Here is a 22,792-nt window from a genome sequence, read left to right as displayed (position 1 = left end):
GACTGTTGAAATATATAAGTTCTTTGGAATGTCAGCAACAGCAGCAAGATGAAATAGAGTCAACAAAAGCAAGATTGTATCTTTGGCACCTCACACAAAAGCTAAGTGGCCCTGTTGTCTTCTTTTTCACAGATCCAGGACTGTACTTCTTTTATTTTTGGTAAAAATATTTTAAAGTTGTTATTAACATCCACTACAAAGTGGGATGTGGTGTGAGAAGATGAAGAAAAGCAGGCCAGCTAAAAGATTCCTTGTTTTTTATGTGGGCAGCAAGAAGCAACATGGTCTGTCTGTAATGGGATGAGATGGACAACCTGGAGATAATGAACAGATGGGAAGTGAGGGGCAGATTAAAGACTAGAATGATAATAAGCGTGTGTGTGGGGTGGGAGTGGGGAGTAAAACAGGCACCAGATTAAGGATGATTCAGAGAAGTAAGGTTGGAGGGAGAATGAAATGACTGAGAAAGAAAGTAAATAATAAAATGGAAAAGGGGATTTAGAAAGAGGAAAGAAGGAAGAGCCAGAGAGAACTAAAAAAAAATAGAGAAGTGAGAAAAAAACTAAAAGGAAGATAAGAAAAAGGAGGGAAAGAACCAAGGACAGAGCACAGGGTGGTGGATTAAAAAGAGAGGACTAAGGAGTAAAGAAGTACAAAGTCTATGTGATGTTCCATATGATATTCATCTTCATACACATATCAATGTGATCTTTTATGTTTCATAAAATAAAAATAATTGTAATGATCCACCTACATTTATAAGGTTGCTTTCTATGAAAGCTAGTTTGCAACCTGAACATTCAGCCATCCAAAATGAAAGGTAGAAAATTTCCCATTAAAAGGTGCAAAGCCTCTTTGTGCAGTTTAGCTTTCTAATGGCTGAATGCCGGCTTATTTGTAAGATGTCACATGCATTCAGCGTCCTATGGAAATACTTCCAGAACAAGACACAAATAAGCAAACAGCTTGCCATCCTAGTAGGTTAAGTAATATCAGACTTACAATACACCCTGGTGTAAGATTTTGATTACCCACTTCTGAAACATGTTTTATCTGTCATGTGCTCAAAGAGCTAAGATAAAAAAATGATGGTTATTCTTTCACATATTGTTATATTAAAAAATCTGCAGTCTTATCTCTTCTATTTTGTTTAAACCCCATAGTGCAGGCTGGCAGATTGCAGTAATATAGGAGCCAACATCTGACAATGAAAAATTGGAAATGTCTTTTCATATTCGTGAAGAATGTATTTATTGTTTCATTATAGCTTAAGCCATAGCTCTTATTTCATGAAATCTCATTGCTTTCAACAGTCCCTTCCCTCAGAAAGAGCTGCATATTCATTATAGTTTCAAGGGTCGCCTTTGTTCCTACTTGATTTAATATTTGTTGCCAATCACTTCTTTTGTTGACTGTTTAAAAGTTTTTAAAAAATGAATAGTCAAGAACACAGTGTGTTGCTATCCCCTGTCCACTGTCACAATTCTAAACACTGGGTTCTAACATTTGTTATTAATGTCTGTCGCGTTTCCCTATTAATTGGAAGTAATCTTTGATCATCTTTGAAGCAAAATGTGGCAATCAAACAAGTCTGGTGTATTAAAAAAATCACTAATGCCTTTGTAAACACATAACATCCAAGAGAGGACTTAGAATGTTATATATTTATCATTTATCTGTATCAGTATATCCCCCTGAATTGTGTTTTTTGTTTTGACAGTAATGTCAAAGAATTCTCTTTGTAGTGTCACATACAGACAAAAATCAGGTCTTATAACACAGTGCAGCTTTATTTTTAGAAGACTTACAGTCACAAACATGTGCCCTATAGATTAAATGGTGTGAGGTAACTCATAGTATAAAGTCATCAGTAGGTACAGTATCTTGTGTATCTGTATCAAGGGATTTTGGAGGACTGATGCCCCTCTCCTCAGCAAGTATGTCCTAGATCTGACTGCTGTGACCGCCAAAAGGGAAAGTGCAGATTCTCCTCTTTGAACCAGTAGATGCCACAGTCAGCTCTCTACACATTCGAGGCCCCTTTTCTGTCTCCACTGCTTCATCCTCATTGCATTTTCCCCTGGTAGAAGGCTGTGACTGTTAAGGAGAAGGGAACAAAACCTCCTGAGCACCCCTGTGCTCTCCCTAAGGTCAGGTGTTTGTCTAAAGTATGTAGTTATTCCCCTTGGGCTGCTGCAATGACCTTAAAATGCTGCTTCAAATTTGAGTTCAATGGAAGTGTAGTCCACTACCCTACCGAGAGTACCTGTGGAGAGTGACTTCACTTCTGACTTAGTCATAAGTGCCTGGTGTAAGAGAGAATAAACTCATCCCTCTGCCCTTCATTCTCTTGCTGTCACACACTGCTGCATACATGTAGATCAGCAGAGATTTAGAGTGATAACAGACCATAAATTAAGTGGTGTTTGCCTCTAATGTTGTTTGACCATAAGTGTAGTGTTTTTATACAAGAAATAGTACACAATACTAGCAAATATGAGTTGATAATTTTTTTTGTAATTGCTTTGAAAGCATTGTGGCCAAACCTAGTATGTAACTGATCAAGTAAAATATCTCCATTAATACCACAAAGCAGCAGTGATCAATTAAGTAGCAACATGATTCAGTTTTTCAGATATTTTTTGTTACATTAGGTACAAAGTGGTATCAGCATTTCTAGGTCAGCTGTTCTGAAGACCTCTAGGATAAATTATTTGTTTTCAGAGCTCATCTTGAGAAAGACATAGTTGCTGTCCCGAACATGATCTTTCTCTCAAGCATCAGAGGCAAATTAGGAGGATGTTCTGAAGGTTTTAAAGAGCATTGTGTAGTCAGTTTTTTCTGGAAAGATAAATATTACCTTACAGAAAAAAACCCAGTATATTTCAATATTTGTTGATGCATTAGTTACTGTGGGAAGGTGTCATTTTCTAGGTGATATCAGAAATCTAGAGTTGAAAGAAACTCAGCCAACACAAATAAAAATAAATAATTGAAGTGCACAAGACACAAATAAGTAAATAAAATACACTGTTGTTTTGAATGTATAGGCTTGTCCAACTGTATTCCCAGCTCAGGTAATCAGAGTGCCTGACGTGTGCTGTCATATATTATTGAACTTTGCCTACTGTGTTCTGATACTTTCTGCCAGATTACACATTACAGCTATACTCAGGATTTGTGTACTGATTTTATTTTGCAAAGATATAATATCTTTGTTTGATTGCTGAAATACCTGCAGGCTGTATGGAAGATAATTAACCTAATGAATTGAGAATATTGTGGTCCCAGGCATGTTACTACCTCACTGAGGGAAAGGTACAAAAGTACAGAAGACCAAGCCCTGTTTTTACAACTAAAATGTATTCCTGGAAAAAAAAAAAAAAAAAAAAATCACCAAAAACCAACCCCCCACCCCCCAAAAAACCAAACCAGAAAACCCCAAGAGTATGAGAGAAAATCAGCTTACACCAGAAATAGCACTGCAGTCAGTTGAAGAATGTAAAATCTTCTGTCTGAGATGCACAAAAAGTATATATAGCCCAGGAGTCTCTTTCTGACAAAAATGAGAAGGTGCCGCTGCTGAAGGAAAAGAGAGGGGTGCAGCGTGCCTCTTTGGCTAGTGTGATCTCACAGTTTGCAACGGTCTGTGAGGAAGAGCCTCCTGGAGGCGGAGTTCACTTTGTAGCTAGTAATCCATAGTGGACTTTTCTTTCATTAAGTTTTCTGGAAAATCCTTTCAGAAAGCCAAACCAAGGCAAACAGAGGAATTATTTTTTTTTAGGATGAAGATTGAGAGTTTTCCAAATGCCATGTTATCGCAGAGGTCTGGACTGGGCAATCAAAGTTGCCTGTGCCTGCGTGGTCTCTGGCACCAGAATATCCTGCTTCCAGCATCGCCCCACGACTGATGTTTGGAAGCAAATTAAATCTGTCCCTCAGAAAATCCAGATAGCTAAAAAATGCTCATCAGAAGGTTTATTCCTGACTCTCGGTGATCTGATTTTGTTCAGAAATGTAGTCCCTTTTTAGTTTTATTTTAAATACAAAGTTACTTCTAAGATTACCCTCAATTTTTAAATATCAGCAAAGTAAAACTTCCGTTAGTATTTCATCTATATAACATCTGTTCTAAAGGTTGTTTATTCTTTTGATGTAATAAGAAATTTTAACTGAGAGAGAAAAAAATATTTTCTTGTTTAGAACAAAGTAAATGCAATCTATATATTAGTTATGGATCTCATGTTTAACTCTGTTTAAGCTGGCATACCTCCTCGAGAGTAATGCCAGAATTGCACCAGACAGAGCACATGTTGTCTTTGCCATTTTCTCCTTTCCAATAAACCCATTTGCCTCCCGTTTGGAGAGTTTTATTTTTGGAGATTGTAAGGTTGCTCCAACACAAAGAAAAATCAGCAGCAGTTTAAAAGAACAATTAACTAAAATCATTCTGTTGTTGCATATCAAGTTATTATGTCCAGTGGGTCTGCATTTGCAAAAAAATGCATGTCCCACCATTCGTAAGACGATCACATGAATCAGCTTGGGTCCCAGTGGTACATTTCTATTTGAAGATTTTTAATTGGAATTTAGAAGCATGTAAACTCATTTATCATAGCTGCTCTCTACTCCCTGCTGGGGTCTTACACGGCCAATGCAGGTTCCCCAGTCAAACACAGATTTACATATTGATTTGATTTATGTGGAATGCTTGCCTAGGCTTCTTAACACACCCTTGGTTTACTGTGTGCTTTCCCTTTGTATCTTTAAATGAGTATTGTATTGGTAAATAACAGGTAGGCTGACAGGTTGGGGTTTTTTTTTTTTGATTCAAGAATTGGTGGAAAAGCAATCCTTTCCTGACTTATACTTTTTTGTAACATAGAAAAAATCAAACATATCTGTTTGAACCTGAATGGTCAGTGTTTTTGGAGAGGTTGCAGTGTGCCTGTCCTGTAGTTTGGAAAAAAAGATGTGACGTGCAGGTTTGGAAGCAGTTAGCACAGGAGCTTGTCAGAGGCAAAAGGAAAACAGAGAAAGATGAAGTCATTAAACCGAGTTAGAAACATTAGCGTGAGAGAGATGCATGCCTGTCACAGGTTGAATCAAAATGTGTTGGTCTTGCTAATAATTGCATACAGTAAGAATTATTTCCAGAATTACTGAAAGAAATAGTGTCTTTAATTTTGAAGTGAGAGGTGAGAACATCCTGATCACTTCTTTCTTTAAAACTGATGATCCATAGGAGACCCACTGGGGTTTGTGAACTGCTTTTGAGGGCTCTAATAAAGGTAACTGTGAGTCACCTATTGGCTGAAATTTGTTCTGCTTACATTTTTAGGCAGCCTACAAACTGGAAAAGATTAAAAACATGGGTTTTGTCAAGGCAGTTCCATTTCTAAGATAATTATGATAATTTATTACCAAGATTTTACATTTATTGCATAATTCACTTAAGATCCTGATCAAATTTTAGAAAGGTAAAATCATTGCTGTTCTAGACTCAGTCTCCCCAGAGATTCCATGATGGGACATCAACTTTACTAACAATTTAAAACACTAATGGAAGAGAAACATAATAATGCTATAATAATTAGTTGTGAACATTTATGGACAGTTACTTTAAAGCACAACATTGACAAATCTATTAAAGGAAATAATTGGCAATATTTCTCTGAAGGGAAAATATGGACTAGCTACCTCATGCAAATGCCTTAGGAGCACAGGTTTATATGCTATACATGTCCTTAAATTGTGTTGTGATTTAAATATCTGTTTTCTGTTGTACTTATATGTCTATATTTAGGAATTTTACTAAAACTTACAGAAGCAACCAAAACCAGAACTGTAATAAATCATGCAGAGCTACATTTTGTGCAAAGAAAATTATTTGTATGTTTTAACATCCAAGAATGTAATTAAATTCTTCTTTACATTTTTTTGGTGAATAGTAGTAGAAAAATCAATGCAATCATAAATGACAAAAAAAAATTACTAGAGTGCAGTACACATATTTTTGAAAAAGTAAACCCTACATTTGGTCAGAGAGAGAGCAGAATGAGGTGAAATACTCAAAAGAATCTGCTAATGCAAATTAATAAATCTGTGTTTGGCAGACAGTTAACCATAATGTGATGATTAAGACTGTGTTTGCATTTGCACACAAACAGACAATATAAACTCTTTGTTACTTCTGAATGTTACAAAATATCCTCTGTAAAGTTATAGCATTTTATCTTTTAATACAGAATGAATTTCCTGAGATTCTAGAGCCAACTCTCTAAATAACTCAAAAAGATTAACAGCTCCATTTACAATTAACTTTAATTTATCTAGCATATCTTTTGTCACAAATTATTTAAAAATGTGAAACCTCTAACTTTCTATAATTAATAACTCACTGACTTTTTTAACTAGCCTAAGAAATAAGACTATAATTAAAATAACTTATTGCCTTATCTTATGGCAACTCATCCTGATTCTAAGACAAAGCTAAAATTCAGTATCTATGCTTTAGGCCATAAAGTGACATTTAGGCAGAATTTAGAAGCCTATCAGAAGACGGTTCAGGGGCTCATCTTCCAACGACTATGCAATACTTAAATATGTTAAGTCAGTAGGTAAAATTGTGCTCTAAGATTTTCATGGTTGCCAGCATACAACCAAAGGGCTCTGTCTCCACTATCTCTTGTGTGCTAAAACCACAAGAGACTCACTCTGAAGGATTTGCTTTAGCATACTTATCACACATGGACAGCATAAAGCACAGGAGCTAAAATCCATCTTCCTTGCACTCTGAGTCCACCTCTTGTGGTTGCAGTGTTCTCTCAGCATGTGGGAACTTGGTCTCTTCGTTAACCTGACAGAAGTCAAAGCCACATGATTTCCCAATATATGTTCTAACCACTAGATAATGGTGAAAGACCTTCCGTGCATGTCCAGATGGAACCAAGCCATTGTGCTCTGTCACCAACCAAAATCCCTAGTGCCAGGAAGAGAGCACTTGCTTCTGCAGTCTGATAGTTTGGGCTGTGAGGTGGGAGGAACAAATCCTGGGATCTCTTCCCTGGGCTGTTCATTACAAATTTATTTTGTTCATCTTGCCATATTTTGGAGTGGAAAATATGGATCTTGTTTAACTGCTTCAATCCATAGCAGTTTCCAAGGAATAGCTTTGGTAACTCCACATGCTCTTCTCTTGTTGTTTTGTTGATTAGGGATACCAATTAAACTCAGGCACTTCACTTGTGCATCAAGGAAGTCTTGGACACTTCAGCTTTTCTTGTTTGCTCAATAAGGACTCTGGGTACCAAACACAGGGATGGCGTTTCCACCAGATGGCAGGGGTACTAAATGCTAGGTATTCAAATGTTATATGTTTTTGTGGGTCTAGCCCAAATGCTATGTCTGATTGACCATTGACTTTGAGCAGGAAAATCCTGGTCTACAGCTGGTACCATCTCTACCCCTTAATGGCTGAAGTTGAAAAGATCAGTAGTCTTAAAGTAATTACTTCCTACACACCTCATTCACCCTTCACAAAATACCTGTTTGGGATATAGAATAATAATGAAGAAACATAGCTTGCTGGTTTACATTGTGCTTCTTGTGGAATTATTCAGTAAATCCTTTCTATAATTAATATATATAATAAATCTTTATCACAGGTCTAATCATGAATGGAAAAGAGAAAAGATATGTTATTCAAATAGATCAAATTAAATTAATTGATTCATTTAAAGCTCTGCCATTTCTTGTACATTTCCCCCCATTTCATTTCCACTGCATTTCCATTGCATGTCCTTCATCCAGGTTGAAATATAAAGTTTTCCCAGTTTACTTACCAGATCAATCTCATAATGAATAAAGATTTGAGATATTTTTCCATCCTTATTTAAAAAATACAATAAAAGATGTACACTTATTTGTGGACTGGACCAACACTTGTCCACTATACACTGGAAAATTATCTCTATAGTGAAACTGCTGACCCAACATTAATTTACAGTTTACATAAGCAGTCAGTATAATAAAGCTTCTTCAGTGCCTGTAAGCTATAAATAAGATGTATTTGTCAATTGCCTTGCCCAGGCAAAATGTACTCACTTTTCATCCTGCACCTGTGTGCCTTTACATTTCTTAGAATAGCAGTGGCACTGTCTCTATTCAAATACTTTGTCCATCTTTCAAAACTGAAAATTTTTCCATACTTCATTAGAGTCCATGCTATCAAATTTTTGTCACCTGAGCACATCCAATAACACAGAGTTTCAAAATACCTGTTTTCTTATAAGTATACTTATCAAGCAGTGTTCAGGCATGTCTTTGATTATTTATGTCTAAAAGTCTTTCAAATGAAACTCTTGCAATGACAGTCTAACACAGCTTGCTTTTTGTATGTTCCAACACCTCTCTGAGAAGCATGCTTAATACAGGTTCATGAAATGCCTAAAATTTAGACTCAGATAAGGTGTCTGAATTGGGAAGACTGGATTCCAATCTACCTGTTTTCTAAACTGCTTTATTTTATGCCCATAATTTAAACCCACAAAAAAATCTATAGAAATTGGCCATGGTAAGCCACAGTGCCTCCCAAATTATACACCTGTTCTACAGGATAAAACTACCTGACCTGTTTTTCTTGATAAATTGCTTCCAATTACAAACTTTTCATTTGTCTTCTGATCTTTCCTACCCACTCGGGGGGGGGGGGGGAAACAACAAAACCCAGAAATAAACCAGAAGGTAATGTGTTTTGGTACACAAGAAGTCTCTGATATCCCTGTAACAATATCTGTGGAACATTTCATTTTCCTTTGAGTCACTGAGATGCCCTGTTGCATTTTGTGTAAACATAAAAGCAAAGAGGGTTTTGATTTTATAGTGGTATGTAGTTGGGATAACACCAAAATATACTTTAATTAAATCTTTCAAACACTTTCCATTTTTCTGCTTTTTTCTTAAAAATGCAGAATTTACAACTGTAATTGAAATCATAATACCTTTTATTAGCTCATTATATAGATTAATGCATTTCTCTTTAAAGTATCAACCAATCAGAAATTAAGCAGATTCCCCATCGATCTTCAGGCATCTCCATGTAAAGGCTCATTCCTTCTCTGACAACCTGTGTGAAAAGTCTGACTTGCACACAACACATCTGAAGCAGCAGTATAAAGTCTCTGTCCTCAGGTACCTGCTATTCCATGAAGGAACAGCAGGAGCCACTGGCAATAGCAAAGTCTTCTACCCCCAGAAAACTTATTGCCCTTCAGTGACAAAAATGCCCTTCATGTCACTCAGCCCTCCTTGCAACTGGAACCGACAACATGCATAGAGTCCCATGAGCAATTAAGGGCACTGCACATCAATTCCTTTATCATGGTAACTAACGTGCAGCCATCTCTCATTATGACAAGGAGTATAAATGCAACCTTGACAAGAACAGCCTAACTTCCCACGTGAGCCCATTGTGTGAGGTGAAGTATGGGCATTTTAGTCATGCCATAGGTGCCTCTTACAGGTGACCCTGTGGGGTCCTTAAGAAGGAAGGTAGCAGGGTAAGGGCCATTAGCTGTTATGGTGGGTCTGGTTCTTATTCCCAAAATAGGTGCCTTCTGCTACAGAATAACAGCAAGTGAATAACTCACTACCTGCTCTGGGTGCTGCTGTATTGCACAGGTGCTAAGCAGGTCTTAAAGAATGGTGAGATGGACTTCATAGTTTCATGGACTTGTGCTGTCATGAAGGCTTCAAACTGACTTGAACAAAATAAATAATCATTGGAACAGAAAAGTTAAATGGGAGGGAACAGTTTCTTCTAGGTAGATTATGAATCTAGTACAGAACTGCTTGACTACTTTGCAATGAATTTATAAATAGTTTCAGGCCAACTGAAACTACATTTTAAGTTGTTAATGTATTCTCTGAAGGAAGACAATGGCCATCCCCTGGTTCTAAGGATAACAACTGTCTGTGATGAGCAACATTACTAATTCTAAGCAGCAAAACAGGTTATAGTTTCTTGGTTATAGATATTTAGGCACTTAAATTTAGGGGCAAAGCCCTTATAATCTGCAGCTGCTATTTCTTCTGTGTAAAGGAGTATTTTGGGCATATAACAGTATTATATGACAACAGTTTTAAGACCAAGTTGATAGAAATATGGACTAGTCATCACTGTAGGCAGTCTGGTTTGTGTGTTTCAGAGCAATTGTGTTCATGTACCCTTTGCTGACATAGGGGAGTTTTCTACATTTATTTTATTTTTGACACCTGGTTCATACAACTTCAGTTCCATGACTTTCAGACATGAGATTGAAATAAGGCAATTCTAAATCATTAATTTTCTTTATTTTCAGTGTAAAGAATGATAAATGGGGAGTGGGGACAGCGAGTTAAGCACAAAGTTTTAAACCTTTTTGGAGGACAAGGTTGTTTCAAATCATTAACAGGGTCCTTTGATCTGTTTTCTTTCAGCTGTAGCACAAATGAGAGCAGCTTTCCCTCAGCAACAGTGTAGAACTTGAGTACTTAGCCACATGCATCTATTTATTTCTTTAATTGATATCATTAGAATGGGAGCACTCATAGCCAGTCACCACTGAACATGGCTAAGCCAGGGCACACTGTAGCAGTCTCAGGATTTCTGTTCATCATCCTACTAGAACATGTGGATAAGCTTATAACGATCCATGGTGTCCTTTGCAAATAATGGACAGAGAGCAGAAGATGGTTCCCTCCTCCCATGGGGCTTGGCAGCATAAAACACCTCTCCTGAGTTCAAGGAAAGGTTATTTGGCTGGAAGTCATTATTGTTTATACATCATTATACATGTCACTGAGCTCTTTATAAAGGAGATAAGAAAACAGGACCTGAATCTGTCCTGCCTACAGGTTTACATCCATGACAACAGAGGCAGAGGATCCTGTGTGAAGTATCATTCAACATGGACATTGCAGTTCTACACTGCCAGGAGAATTAACTTTATCGACCTTTTTTATTATTATTATTTCCTTCTCACTAACAGGTTATTCATCAGCTTAGACTTTCAGAGAATGAGAGTGTGGCTCTGCAAGAGCTTCTAGATTGGAGGAGAAAGCTGTGTGAAGAGCAAGAAGACTGGCAGCAAATCTTGCACAACACTGAGCAAAGAATCACAGCCCCACCTCCACCCCCTTGTAAAAAGCCAACGCTGCTGAAGAAGGTAGAAGATACCTCCTGCAACAGACTCTCTTCAGGCATATGGGATTCCACCATGTGATTCCGATGTGTGTGTCTGCAGACTGTTAGGAATGAAACCATCTAATGACTTCAATCTGCACAATCAGCAAGTTTTCTTCCCTTCACAGAGCGTGCAGGGATTTTTTATAAGCACTCATTCAAGAGCACAGGATGGAGGAGCTATTTAGATCTGTCGTGTGTGCGTGTACGTCTATGTGTTTGTTCTTTTCGTATATATACACATACACACATATGTGTGCACCTGTGAGTATATATATGTATGCATGTGTGTATATATATGGAGACAAACTGCACTATAAGTACTTAGTTTAAAAGTACAAGACAGTTGCTTAGAGTTCTCCCATGGACAATGAAGAAACTATGTTAAGCAAATGATGATGGGGAGAAGTGACTGACAGGCATTTTAGAGAGATCAGGAAAGTCTGTGTGCACACTGTACAGATGTTTTATATAGTACAAAAATATGATGTTTCTTGTTCCCTAATGAATGGTTTTATTATATTACATGTATACATATATATATTTCTTTGTAGATGTCTGTGTTCTATTGGCGTTGCAAACCTGAAGATTATTTACATGTTTATTACTGGTGTTTTATAACTTTATGCAATTGGTGCTGTCGTTCTTTCTTCAAAATACAGGTAATAAATTCAGTACTTGCATTTTTCTTTCATAGTTTATCTTTAACAACATACCAAACAGTTTCAACACTGTGTTGTTTTTTCAGAACTGGTAATATCCTTTCTAAAATCCAATCCTGAAATTCTTGCAAAGCTCCTATATGCAGGTGTGATTTGATGCTGTTCACAGTCATGAATTAGAGAGCATGACTTCTTTTTGGTAGACCTGTGTTTCTGAATGTGTGAACTGTGAATTCTGCAGTTACATCTCAAATCTTATTTCATTCTGGGTTATGTAAAATAATGAGGCACTCATTTAGATTATAAGTATGGTTTGAAATTCATACCTGATTATGCATAAGGTCAGGTGTCAGTGGAAAGATACATAATGGTAATGAGGTATGAAAATAGGGCTGTGATTTACTGTTACAATCCAGAAGGCTTTATGGAGATGGGTATATCAAAGGATTATGTCCTTATGGGGGTACAGTGATACATTTATTCTTCAAATTTCATGTAATGAAATGGTTTCAGAAATTGGAGCATTCTAGTTGGTGACCATGAGTTTTGACCAGTAATGTTAACTTATGAAAGTCATATTGCTGGAAACTTGTTAGCTACTGCTCAGCAGTCTTTGAAATATTGCTTTGCCACTAAAAGGTGTAATTTATATATATACACAGGTATTTTGTCAGGGGCTGCTTATTTTAAATTCTTGCAGTATGTAGAGCCAGTGTGAAACACTTTTCTTGGCTGTTTGCCCCACTCCTATTGGGATCCAGGAAAAAGTGCTTGTAATTTTGCAAGTGGATATAAAACTAATATTTTCAAAGGTAAGCTAGGTTTAAAAAAGTGAGCTCACCCTTGGTTGAAAGTTGTTGGGAAAGGAAAAAAAAAATGCTTGCAGATGTAGGTTTTTCCATCCTGTTTGACAGAAGCTTCAGGCAGGCTGAATGGCAAAAAGCAATCACATACTTTTTTGTTTGTTTTTACAGGGAAGCAGCAAAACTCAAATTGTTCCCATGAGTATCATCAAGCTGTAGGCAGAATCAAGCACCTTCTTTTGCTGGAGATTAAAATAGATGTTTTGAGTGGACAAGGAAGAGGAGACACCAGGTTAGCTCAGAATTTTACCTTGTTACCACTGTTAGCTTCCCAGAAGTCCTCTCTGTAGGATTACCCATTTCTATTTCATGGAGAAGCAGGGACTCTGGGCTCTGAATCTTACCTTCAGTTGGTGTAAATGGCTAGATCATGACTTTATCCAGGAGGGGCAGCTAACCACTGTGACGTTTTGCAGAAAACAACTCTCACCCGCTAAATGATTATGTCAGAATGAGGCTTTGCCTAAAAGAATTGAGGTTTCTGTCTTTTTGCTCAGATAACCAGGGACACACAGAGATCCCTGTGTGAGACCGAAATGAAATGGCTCCAGAACTGGATGCAAGAGAGCTAATTAACCTGACCTTGCAACTACATTGCTTGCAGGATGCAAGTTGTTAGCCCTACATAGCCATAACAACATCTACCCAGCCAGTTTAGCAATCCTGAACACCTCACTGCACTGAGACATGCAGACATGCCCTCAGGCTTATCGCTCCTCAAACGGCCTGGCAAATAGCCCTCTCATAAGCTCTATCATATTGCTAACTCTAATGCCCACTAGCTGGCTTGGCGACTGGTAGAAATCAACCCACAACAGCCTGGAGGTTCAGGGCAAGCTGTAAAAACTGACTGACAAGCCAGTTTAGATCATGCCAAGATCCCTGCTGTGGCAGTGAGCTTGCCACCAGTCACCAAAGTAGCTATTTGCAAGGTGAGCTTGCGTATCTCCAGACAACACTGTTGTCATTGCTGCACTTGTAATGCAGGAGTACCCAGAGGGGAGAGAATACATTTGTCAAATGGAGTTTAAAATGGGAAATAGTATAAATGCAGATTATACTATTTGCAGTCCTTACTAAAAGTTGTGTTAGAGCCCTGATCAGCCTCAGCTGCAGGAGCTCAAATGGGGTCTAAGAAACCTTTTTGCTACTCTTTCAAAGTCTGTGTTGTGCCCTATTACAGCAGTAGGAACCAAGTGTGGAAAAAAGATACGTAGATTTTCTAGCACTTTCATAAACACAGTTACACAGTAGAAGCCAGTACAAACCTGATTCAGGCAATCTGATTCTCCAGACAATGAACAAAGCAGATTATTCCCCCCATGCAGAAGGCCTTTGTTCTGTTTTTTGCAAACTTGGGTAAAACATATTTTTCCAGGGCTCTTCCTTAAGGCATGTTACCATGGTGCAATATGACAAACTAAATAGCAGAACATATGAGAGCTTTTTTTTTCTCAATTTTGTTATTAATTCCAGGTCATGTAATGGCTAACTTTTTACTTGGGAAGATTTTTCAGGATATTCCATTAAAATATAGTACTATAAGAATAAAGTATTTGTGTTAAAACATGTTTTAAATATTTCTCTAATGGCAGTAAGAGACTCCAGAGTGTGACTTATGATGTCATAATTCACACCTAGTGTGTTCATTGGTCCCTTGGCCTTTGGCCTCGTGCCTAACAATGCAGTTGGTAGGGAATTATTATACCATAATTCACACCCTACTGTGTCTTATTGCTTAAATAACCATACCCCCAGAGGTGTCTTAAAACTACCATTAAAGTTTATATTGTGTATCAAAATGTGTTTACAGGGCTGGGAAAATATACTATTGACATTTTGAAATGTTGAGAAGTAGTTTTAGCAGAACTGTACAGTGCTTGTAAATTAATCTCCCCAGTGGAGTATGCACCAGGCAATTACAGTATTTTTTGAGTATATGAAGTCCTCTCCTGCACATTAAAAAATAGCTTAGACAAAAAAAAAAAAAAAAAAGCCTTATGAATTTAATACTCTAAAGGGAAAGATTAAACTCTATGAGCATGTTAATGCCCTTAATATCCAATGAACAATCTAAAATATATTTATATTTGCAATAAAGCAATTTCAGGAAGCTGGGGTTATCATCAGATAATCACTCCTCCACATTGTGCCTTATTGCTTAATTTTTATTATGTGAAACAAACAAATCCTCTAACAAATCAGTCTGTCCTTCAGTATAAGGTAAGAAGAATCAGATATGTTTTACACTTTAAAAAGTCATTGGTCTTAAAGCCAAGGGAATTCTGAAACCATATTAAACCACAATAAAAGAAAAACAACAGCTGTTGGCATGAGAAATTTTTAAAGCTTGGAAACCTTACTTGTTACTCCTGAAATAGCACTTAGTGTTTTTTTAGTTGCTGTAGTTACATTCCTATTGCAGATTATAAGCAAAACTTCGCTTTTAAAAACTTAGACGTTCAGAGAAATACATGCACCAATATTTTACAAAAGGTCTGTGTACAGCATGAAGTGATAAGCCTTTTAAAAATTTGTATTGTTTACAAGACAATAGTATGATCGTTGAATAAGTGAATTACATTTGCCTTTTTGCCAGTGATCCTTTTTTATTCCTTCTAAAAGGTTGACTTATTTTCATTAATAACTTTATTATAGTGCAGATCCTTTGTGCATGGGACAAAGAATTTCATTAACTTGCTAAGAAAGCATAATAGATTGTAGCATAGTTCTAAAGTGATGGTAATAGCCAGATTCATTGTAGTTTTTAATTCTGCTTTAGAGTATTGACATCCCTAGTAATCCTGTTATTCTTATCTCTATAAAGCCTGCTAATATCTGAAATGCTCTGAGGAACCTAAAATAAGTTTTGCCATTCGCTTGTTAAATAATAAATGTAATTAAACTCTGTACAAGTCAGTTTTCCAGAATGGTATTAAAAATTTCATGGCTTTGTGTTCTAAATATATGGTTTTTAAAAAGAAAATGCCACCTGAGCATAACTATTTGACAGTATCTGAACAAAACAGAAGGGCGTATAAGGAAATGTTTTTCTTCCAGTTTTGCTGTTCTCTGTATACTCAGGATTTTCATTTTGAGAAGAAATAAATAAATCCCAGTGCTGGCTTATACTGTGGCTGTGAGAAATAGATCATTAGCAAAGTCTGTCTGTCCTCCCACCTGTGGTTTGGCTTTTTCCCCAATCACATGAATGTATGCTGGATCTGGCCGAACCATGGATTTTGCTGTGAAGCATCTTAACGCAAAAATTTTGTCAAGTCATGATTTGACTTTTTGTGGATTTTTGATTTATTACAGTAAAAAAAAACCCTTTAATTAGACAGAAGTATTTACTTTAACCTTAAGTAGCTTGTTTTGATTCTCATATATGTCAGTAAAATCCCCTCTTAGCTCTTTATTTCCTTTCCTGTCAACTTAGGTTAATTTTCAAACAGACTTTTATGATGAAAAAAAAAGTGGTTAAATGAAATTATAGGATAACCTTTAGGTTTAATTTCTGAAAAGAAACATTTTTCTTTAACGGTACTGAAATAGAATATTTCAACATTTTCAACATGTTTTTCACCTTTTCTTTTCCAGCTGAAATTGTCTGTTGGGTGCAGTATGAATTTACACATAATTTGAACTCTTCACAGACATACTTTTTCCTAAATCTACTCTTCTCTGAAAAGACCACACTAATGAATATTTGTTTTGAGATTCAGGAGAACTGCTGAGGTCCTTAGAAGCATCAACAGGGAAAATTTGACAAGCACAGGTATCTTGCCATCATAGCAATGTTCAAGTGACAGCTATTAGCTAATGCTTGTGCCCTCACTGTTTTTATTTGGGCTCTAGCCCCTTCTTAGTCTGCATGGATATGTAGTCACCTTCTCCTGATATTCATTAGACTACAGAAAGAAAAGTGCTGAATCTGTCATACACCCCCAAAGAAAAGGGAGAAATGTGCTCCAGACTCCTTCTAATTACTGCTTAATATAAATTGCTGAAATATTTCTGAACATGGGAACTGGAATGCAACTTTCTCACTGTCCAGATGTGAACAAACTGCTAGACTAGAAAGCCGTAGCAATGAAGTAGCCACAGCTATTAAACAAACAGTTATGGAGGTATAGCTCCTCTATCTCACAACATAGTAGGGTCAGGAAAGTGGTCAGGAAAATATTCCAAAAACTAGAGAAACTGTTTTTATATCCTTTCAGGAAGACAACTCCGTGTGGATCATTTGAATTAAAATCATCTCTAGCTGGTTTTAGTGCAGACCCTCCCTATTACAGTGGTCTTGAGCCTCACAAATCAGATAGGCAAGGGGATGTCTAGTGTTTAAGCAAGTGTGACAGGACTAGGACAGGAGAACAGTTGTCCGTGGATGGGTAAGTTTGGGTAAGTGCTTTGGAAATCTTCAGATATTATGACCTTCCTCATGGTTCTGAACAGCAGCCTGAAGCTAGATTTTGTCTAAATACTTGTGTTATGAACCTAGTCCCAATCAGTTTGTGCATTTAAGAATATCTTGAATAGAAATTACTCCTCTAATAATCTTTATTTATTATATTTTAGTAATCTGATTACTAAAAGTATTTATTCAAGTCTAGCATTTACTGATATAGCTCCCATGTCTGTAATACAAACTTACTGTTTAAAAAAAGAAAAAAAAATTAAAAAGGACAATATGAAAATAAGTGCATTTGAAACATATGTCTGGGTCCATGCTGAGATCTGGGCTCCCTGAGCCTTAGAGTTTCCATAAGTAACATGCTAGATGCCATATCATCAAAGATCAAGACAGCAACCCAAAAGTAGCTCTAGAAGTTTAAAGACTTTCTTCTGCCTTGATTTTCTGTCCTATATAATCCCCAAGTCCTCATCAGGCATGAGCAGTTACCAAGGTCATGCAGCTTGAAAAACATGCATCTTTCATCTCCTGGGAGAGACAAACAACAACATCTAGACCTCAGTTTTTCTGAGGTGGGAAAGACATTCTGTTTAGTTGATCAAAGGCACAACGATGAATGCCTTATATCAGATATCTCATGTGGATTTACTTACTTTTCTATACCAGATATGATTCCCTTAAACATTCTGCAGCAGACTTATTTGTTCAACAGAGACACTGATTTGTAGCTGGGGAATGTGGGTCTAGTTTAGGTCCATGATTTTACAAAGATCTTCAGTTAAGTTCAGGATTTGAACCCAGATGATTTTTAAGGCCCACAGGTTGTATTTATTTCTGTATATGTACAAAAGTCCTGCCTGAACATCCAAAGAAGCTCCACTAAGGCAAAAAAAACCCCAAAAACCAAAACCAAAACCAAACCAACAACGAATCATGACAAATCTATAGGTCTAGTCTTTTATTTAATCCCTGTATAGGAATAAAAGGCCAGATCCTGGTGAGGATTTGGATCCTGTAAGCAAGTTAACATAAGACCTGCCTTTTAGGTGCCTTGTCCCTGGAAAGGCATATAGGACTCAGCTGTGTTTCCATACTGCCTGTTCTGGGCTTCCATTTCTGATTCCAACCAACTTGCTTCTCTCGATGGAAGAAACACTATAGTTCAGGGAGAAAAGGAGAGGACCTCAGCAGCCTGGAACCCCTGTACATTATAATGGGTATATCTGCACAGAGGAGGAGATGGAGACAATAGAGATTCCATCTTCACAGGAAGTTTGAGAATTTCTGAGCCAGCACAGTAAATTTTCCCAAAGTTCTCAAACCTCTATGCTCCTTGCCTGCAAAAAGCACTGGGACACTGTGTTTAAGAGAAGCGATGTCTGACCTTTAAGAATGAGAGTGTGGGCATGTATCAAGGTTAATGTTCTTGAATATACTCCCAGGTAAAAGTAGAGGCCTAGGAAAGGACAAAAAAATCCTTGGGGTGAACAAACAGCTGCCCAGGATTACGTTGACAATTATCCAGAACTTGTGGAGTATATGGAAAATTATAAAGATTAAAAACGTTGGGGGGGTGGGGGATAAGAGAAACTAGACCTCTAGTAAGCTAGTCAGCTTTATTTTATTTCATTTGTTTTGTTTTATCCCATTCTAGTACTAGGAGAAAATATGTAAGAAGTACCAGGATGATGAGATCAACAAACAGCTCATATGGGATTCCCAGAAACAGTATGTATCATTCCACCACATTTTCTTCTTTAATAAGGTAACTGAACTGGCAGAGAGTGTCAAAAGCCTTATTAATATTAAAAGAGAACTCAGCTACTGGGCTGGGTTTTTTTCTGTGTCCTGTCACATCCTTTAAACAAGCTGAGAAAATAAGGGCTGTCATAGAGAAATTTAGGTTGGAAAGGACATCTGGAGGATCAGTTCTCCAAGTTTCTCTGTGGCTGCACTTCTGTTAGCAGAGGCCAATATGGGGCTGGCTTGCTTTGCCACAAAGGCATGCTGTTGAAACATATTCAACTTCTTACCCTCATGGACCCTCATGTCCTTTCATCAAAGCTGCTTCCTATCCAGTCAACCCCCAGCCTGTACTGTTGCATAGGGGTTTTCCACTGAGGATGTAAAACTTAAATTTGTTTTTGAACAATGTTAAGTTTCTGCCAGCCCATTCTTCAGGCTGTCAGCATCCACTGAACATCAGCCCCATCCTCCAGAGCTTCACTGAAATATTGACTCCTCTTCAGCCCAGCACATACGTAGAATTTGCTGTCTATTATCCACAAATTTAATGATTTTTCAGCTCATTAATAAAGACAGTATTTTCCCCAGTATTAACCTTGGAGTGATGCTACTATTTGGCTGACAATTGGATTTTGTGCTGTTGTCACACGCTTTGAGCCCAATGTCCAGCCAATTTTTTACCCACCTGGAAGCCCACCTACCCAAATCATATCTCATCAGTTTTGCTAGAGGGTGCTGTGGTAGACAGCAACCTTGGTTCACAATGTAGATTAATAGACGGTTGAAAATAAGTTCTTAGAAAGTAATCACTGGCAAACTGGCAGGAAAGTGAGATTCCACATAGGACCTCTTAGGAGGCATCTGAGACCTGTTTCTTTTCCAAATATTTCTTATCTGAGTAAATGGCTGAGCAGAAAGAACATATATAAAGTTAAGGATGGCACCAAACTCAATTGAGCTTGTAAGAATGCTGGGGCAGAATTCAAAGTGATGATACAAAAACCATCAACGGTTCTCCCACAGCGCAGGAAAATAAGAGATGATCATTTCTCCCTCAGTGGAGAAAAGTATGCCCACAGTCTCAGAGACAACAGGGCTTCAAGACTCATAGCTCTCCAGAGAGGCAGGGAAAAGATCAGTTTTGGAAGACCATGTTCAGGAACTGAGTAGACTGGTGGAGTCTATGTATAATGTGCTGACTTGGTGAGCTGTGCCACACGGCACTTGACATGAAAGCAATTGTATGTCATAATCATGGTATCACACACAAAGATATACTTTGTGAATGTGTGTGTGTTTGCATGTGTCTCTTTTGCTGTCTGTGTTTGTAAATTTAACACGTGCTCCTTAGTAGGTATGACTACAAATAAATCCCTTATAGGAACATTTGGATTCTCAATTCAACCTTGACAAAGTGTCTGCAGATGCTATTCCATTATATGTCTTCATGGTGTTAAAAATGTCCTCCTTTCCCTGTACAGCCCATGCATGATAGCTCTGAAACCTGTTATTTGGAGAAATAATACTTCCCAAGTCCCATTCTGCTTTTCATACAAGAAAATAAAAAGTGGGTGGGAGTTCTGTGAGGAGATAAAGCAACATTTAGCTCCATTTGAGGACAATCAGAGAACATGTCAAAGGTACCACTGGACAAGGAAGTAGCTTCACAAGACCATGACAGCCGAAAATGAGGAAATGGGTAATTTGTCTCTCCCTTTCACTGTTGCTTTGCTTAGAAGAACAAGACTTTGTTTTAATATGTTTAAGTTATAAACAATGACATAATTAAATTACATTATGACAATGAAAAAGGTCTTGAAATTGCCAAGAGCCAGGAGTCATCTTTTTGCTACTGCTATTACAAGATCTGTTTTGCTTGACATGAAGATACCACCTTTAAAATGTGATAAAGTAATCCGTAATCTGTAAATCGCATCTGTAAAATGTGATAAGTAAATCTGTAATCATTCAGCTTTCGAGGTCTGTGAGTGCTAGCTAAGGGTGTGCTGTGATAGCTCTCTAGCAGATGATGAAGCCATGCACTCATTTCCCCACAGGATTTCAAACTGACAAGTTTCAGCAAAAGTGCTCACTTAGTTTAAGCATTGAATGGTGTCCCATATATAGAAGACAAAAGACATTCTCCTGCTTTCATAAATGTTCTTCTGAACTATAAATGGTTAATAGATATGAGACTGTCTCTCACCTTTACTGAGATTAGTTGGTCTTGAAGAGGCTACTTCACTATCAGAAAGAAGTGGGAACCACCATAGAAAATCTTTCCCACAGCTTGACGGGGTCAAGTGACTAGCTCTGAGAACTCATTATGGCCTCTAATAAAAGCACAGCTCTTGCTTCTAATCGCAGAACCTAGTTCAGCACAATTCCTAATTTAAACACATGTAAACACATAGAGGGATATAAAACCCACAAGTAACAACCCAAGAGTACTTGCAACTGGAGGAGGTCACTCAGACACATGGAAGTTTCTGGTTTCAGTCTGATCATTGAACTCCATAGTAGTGAATTTTATGCAAAGTGTGCACTGAAAACACAAGATGCTTGTGGTTTTGGAAGTTTTGCTTTTTCCCCTGATTTTACAAAGTAAGAGTCAGTAAAATAATCCAGTTTAAGACATCAAACATTAAAATGTAGTGAAGTGGAAATGTGAAGTGGTGAACAATCAGGTTCAGCACAAAGATTCAGTCAAAGTCATGACTGTTTTTGCTGTAGGTTGTGCAAGATGGGACTGAAAATTACTGCTGAAGGATAGTTTGGTTCCGAGAGCTGACAGGAACATTCTTTTTTGATAGATCTCTTCATTCCATGTATTTAGCTTTACCTGCTCTTTTTCATAACAAAAACTAGTTTAGCTACTTTTTGTACTCCTGAACAGTAAACACATAAACAAATAGCTGTGCATTCATTTTTTCCATTGTGCTTCATCATTTCACTTCAGCTCAGTTGGATCATTGAGACTTTTTGCAGTGGGAATGAAGATGGTTACTGATCAACAATTTATTCTTCAAAAGTTTAGGTCTGCATGTGTTCTGTAAGGTAGGCTTAGTTGTCTCTGTGCTTGTGAAAAACACTCCTTTTATTTATCAATAACCTGATGCAAGACAACTTGTTTCGCTCATTTGACTCTGATCTCCTAGCCAGGTAGACCAGGTACTAGTCTCTAAGCTAGTCTCTAGAGTAGTCTCTTGACTAGATCTCCTAGCCAGGTACTCCTGCTTCTACCATGTTGTTCCTAGTGCACAATTAGGTATCCACTAACAACATTTTTGAGGCATCTACTGAACACACTTGGAGCTTCAGGTTCTTTTTCAGTATAACAGACATAATTTCTGTAGCAACATTAGTAACATTAGGAAATTCACAGATCCGTGAATGTTAATGTAATAAACTGTTAGTACACATTTTGGTCCTAAGCATTGTGGATAGAATGAAATCTCTTTCCCAGCCACACAGACCACCATGCACTCACACTCATCATGTTAAGAGAAAGCAGAGTTTTAGCCCTGTCATCTTGTAACTATTAAACCATATCTTTGCCTTTAGTTTACTGTGATCTTTCAAAAGAAGCTCCATTAGCGCCCTAAGTGAACAGTATACTATGAAATAAGGATAGAAGAACATTAACCACGAAGACCTGATGGTTTATTAGATGCAAATAGTCAAGTAAACAAACAAAAGCAACTTGGAACCTTTCTGCTTTCATGTTCTTACCACTTTTCATTCAAATGGAAGTTTTGGCCTTTCAGTGTCAGTATAAAATGGAGTCGAAGACACATTTCTACTTCATTATGTGCAGTAAAAAAGGATTGTACAATAGAGAACTATTTTCCATCTCTCATGTGGATATGGTCATTATTTA

The 22,792-nt window shown here is 37.4% G+C and overlaps 1 protein-coding gene across 3 annotated transcripts in view; it reads left to right on the top strand.

Annotated features, from left to right (window-relative positions):
• MYO16 (myosin XVI) overlaps nt 1-15,880 on the top strand; it is a 402,721-nt gene extending 386,841 nt beyond the window's left edge. For all 3 annotated transcript variants that reach the window (XM_074815323.1, XM_074815322.1, XM_074815321.1), the window contains exon 35: nt 11,031-15,880. In XM_074815323.1, the coding sequence (XP_074671424.1) occupies nt 11,031-11,264 (234 nt within the window). In that variant the 3' untranslated portion in view covers nt 11,265-15,880. The remainder of the gene's footprint in view (nt 1-11,030) is intronic.
• The last annotated feature ends 6,912 nt before the right edge of the window (nt 15,881-22,792 follow it).

The sequence above is a fragment of the Strix aluco genome, chromosome 2 (genome assembly GCF_031877795.1).
Source record: "Strix aluco isolate bStrAlu1 chromosome 2, bStrAlu1.hap1, whole genome shotgun sequence".
Classification (NCBI taxonomy): domain Eukaryota; kingdom Metazoa; phylum Chordata; class Aves; order Strigiformes; family Strigidae; genus Strix; species Strix aluco.
Note: the sequence above shows the minus strand (reverse complement) of the source record. Positions and strands in the feature narration are given on the sequence as shown.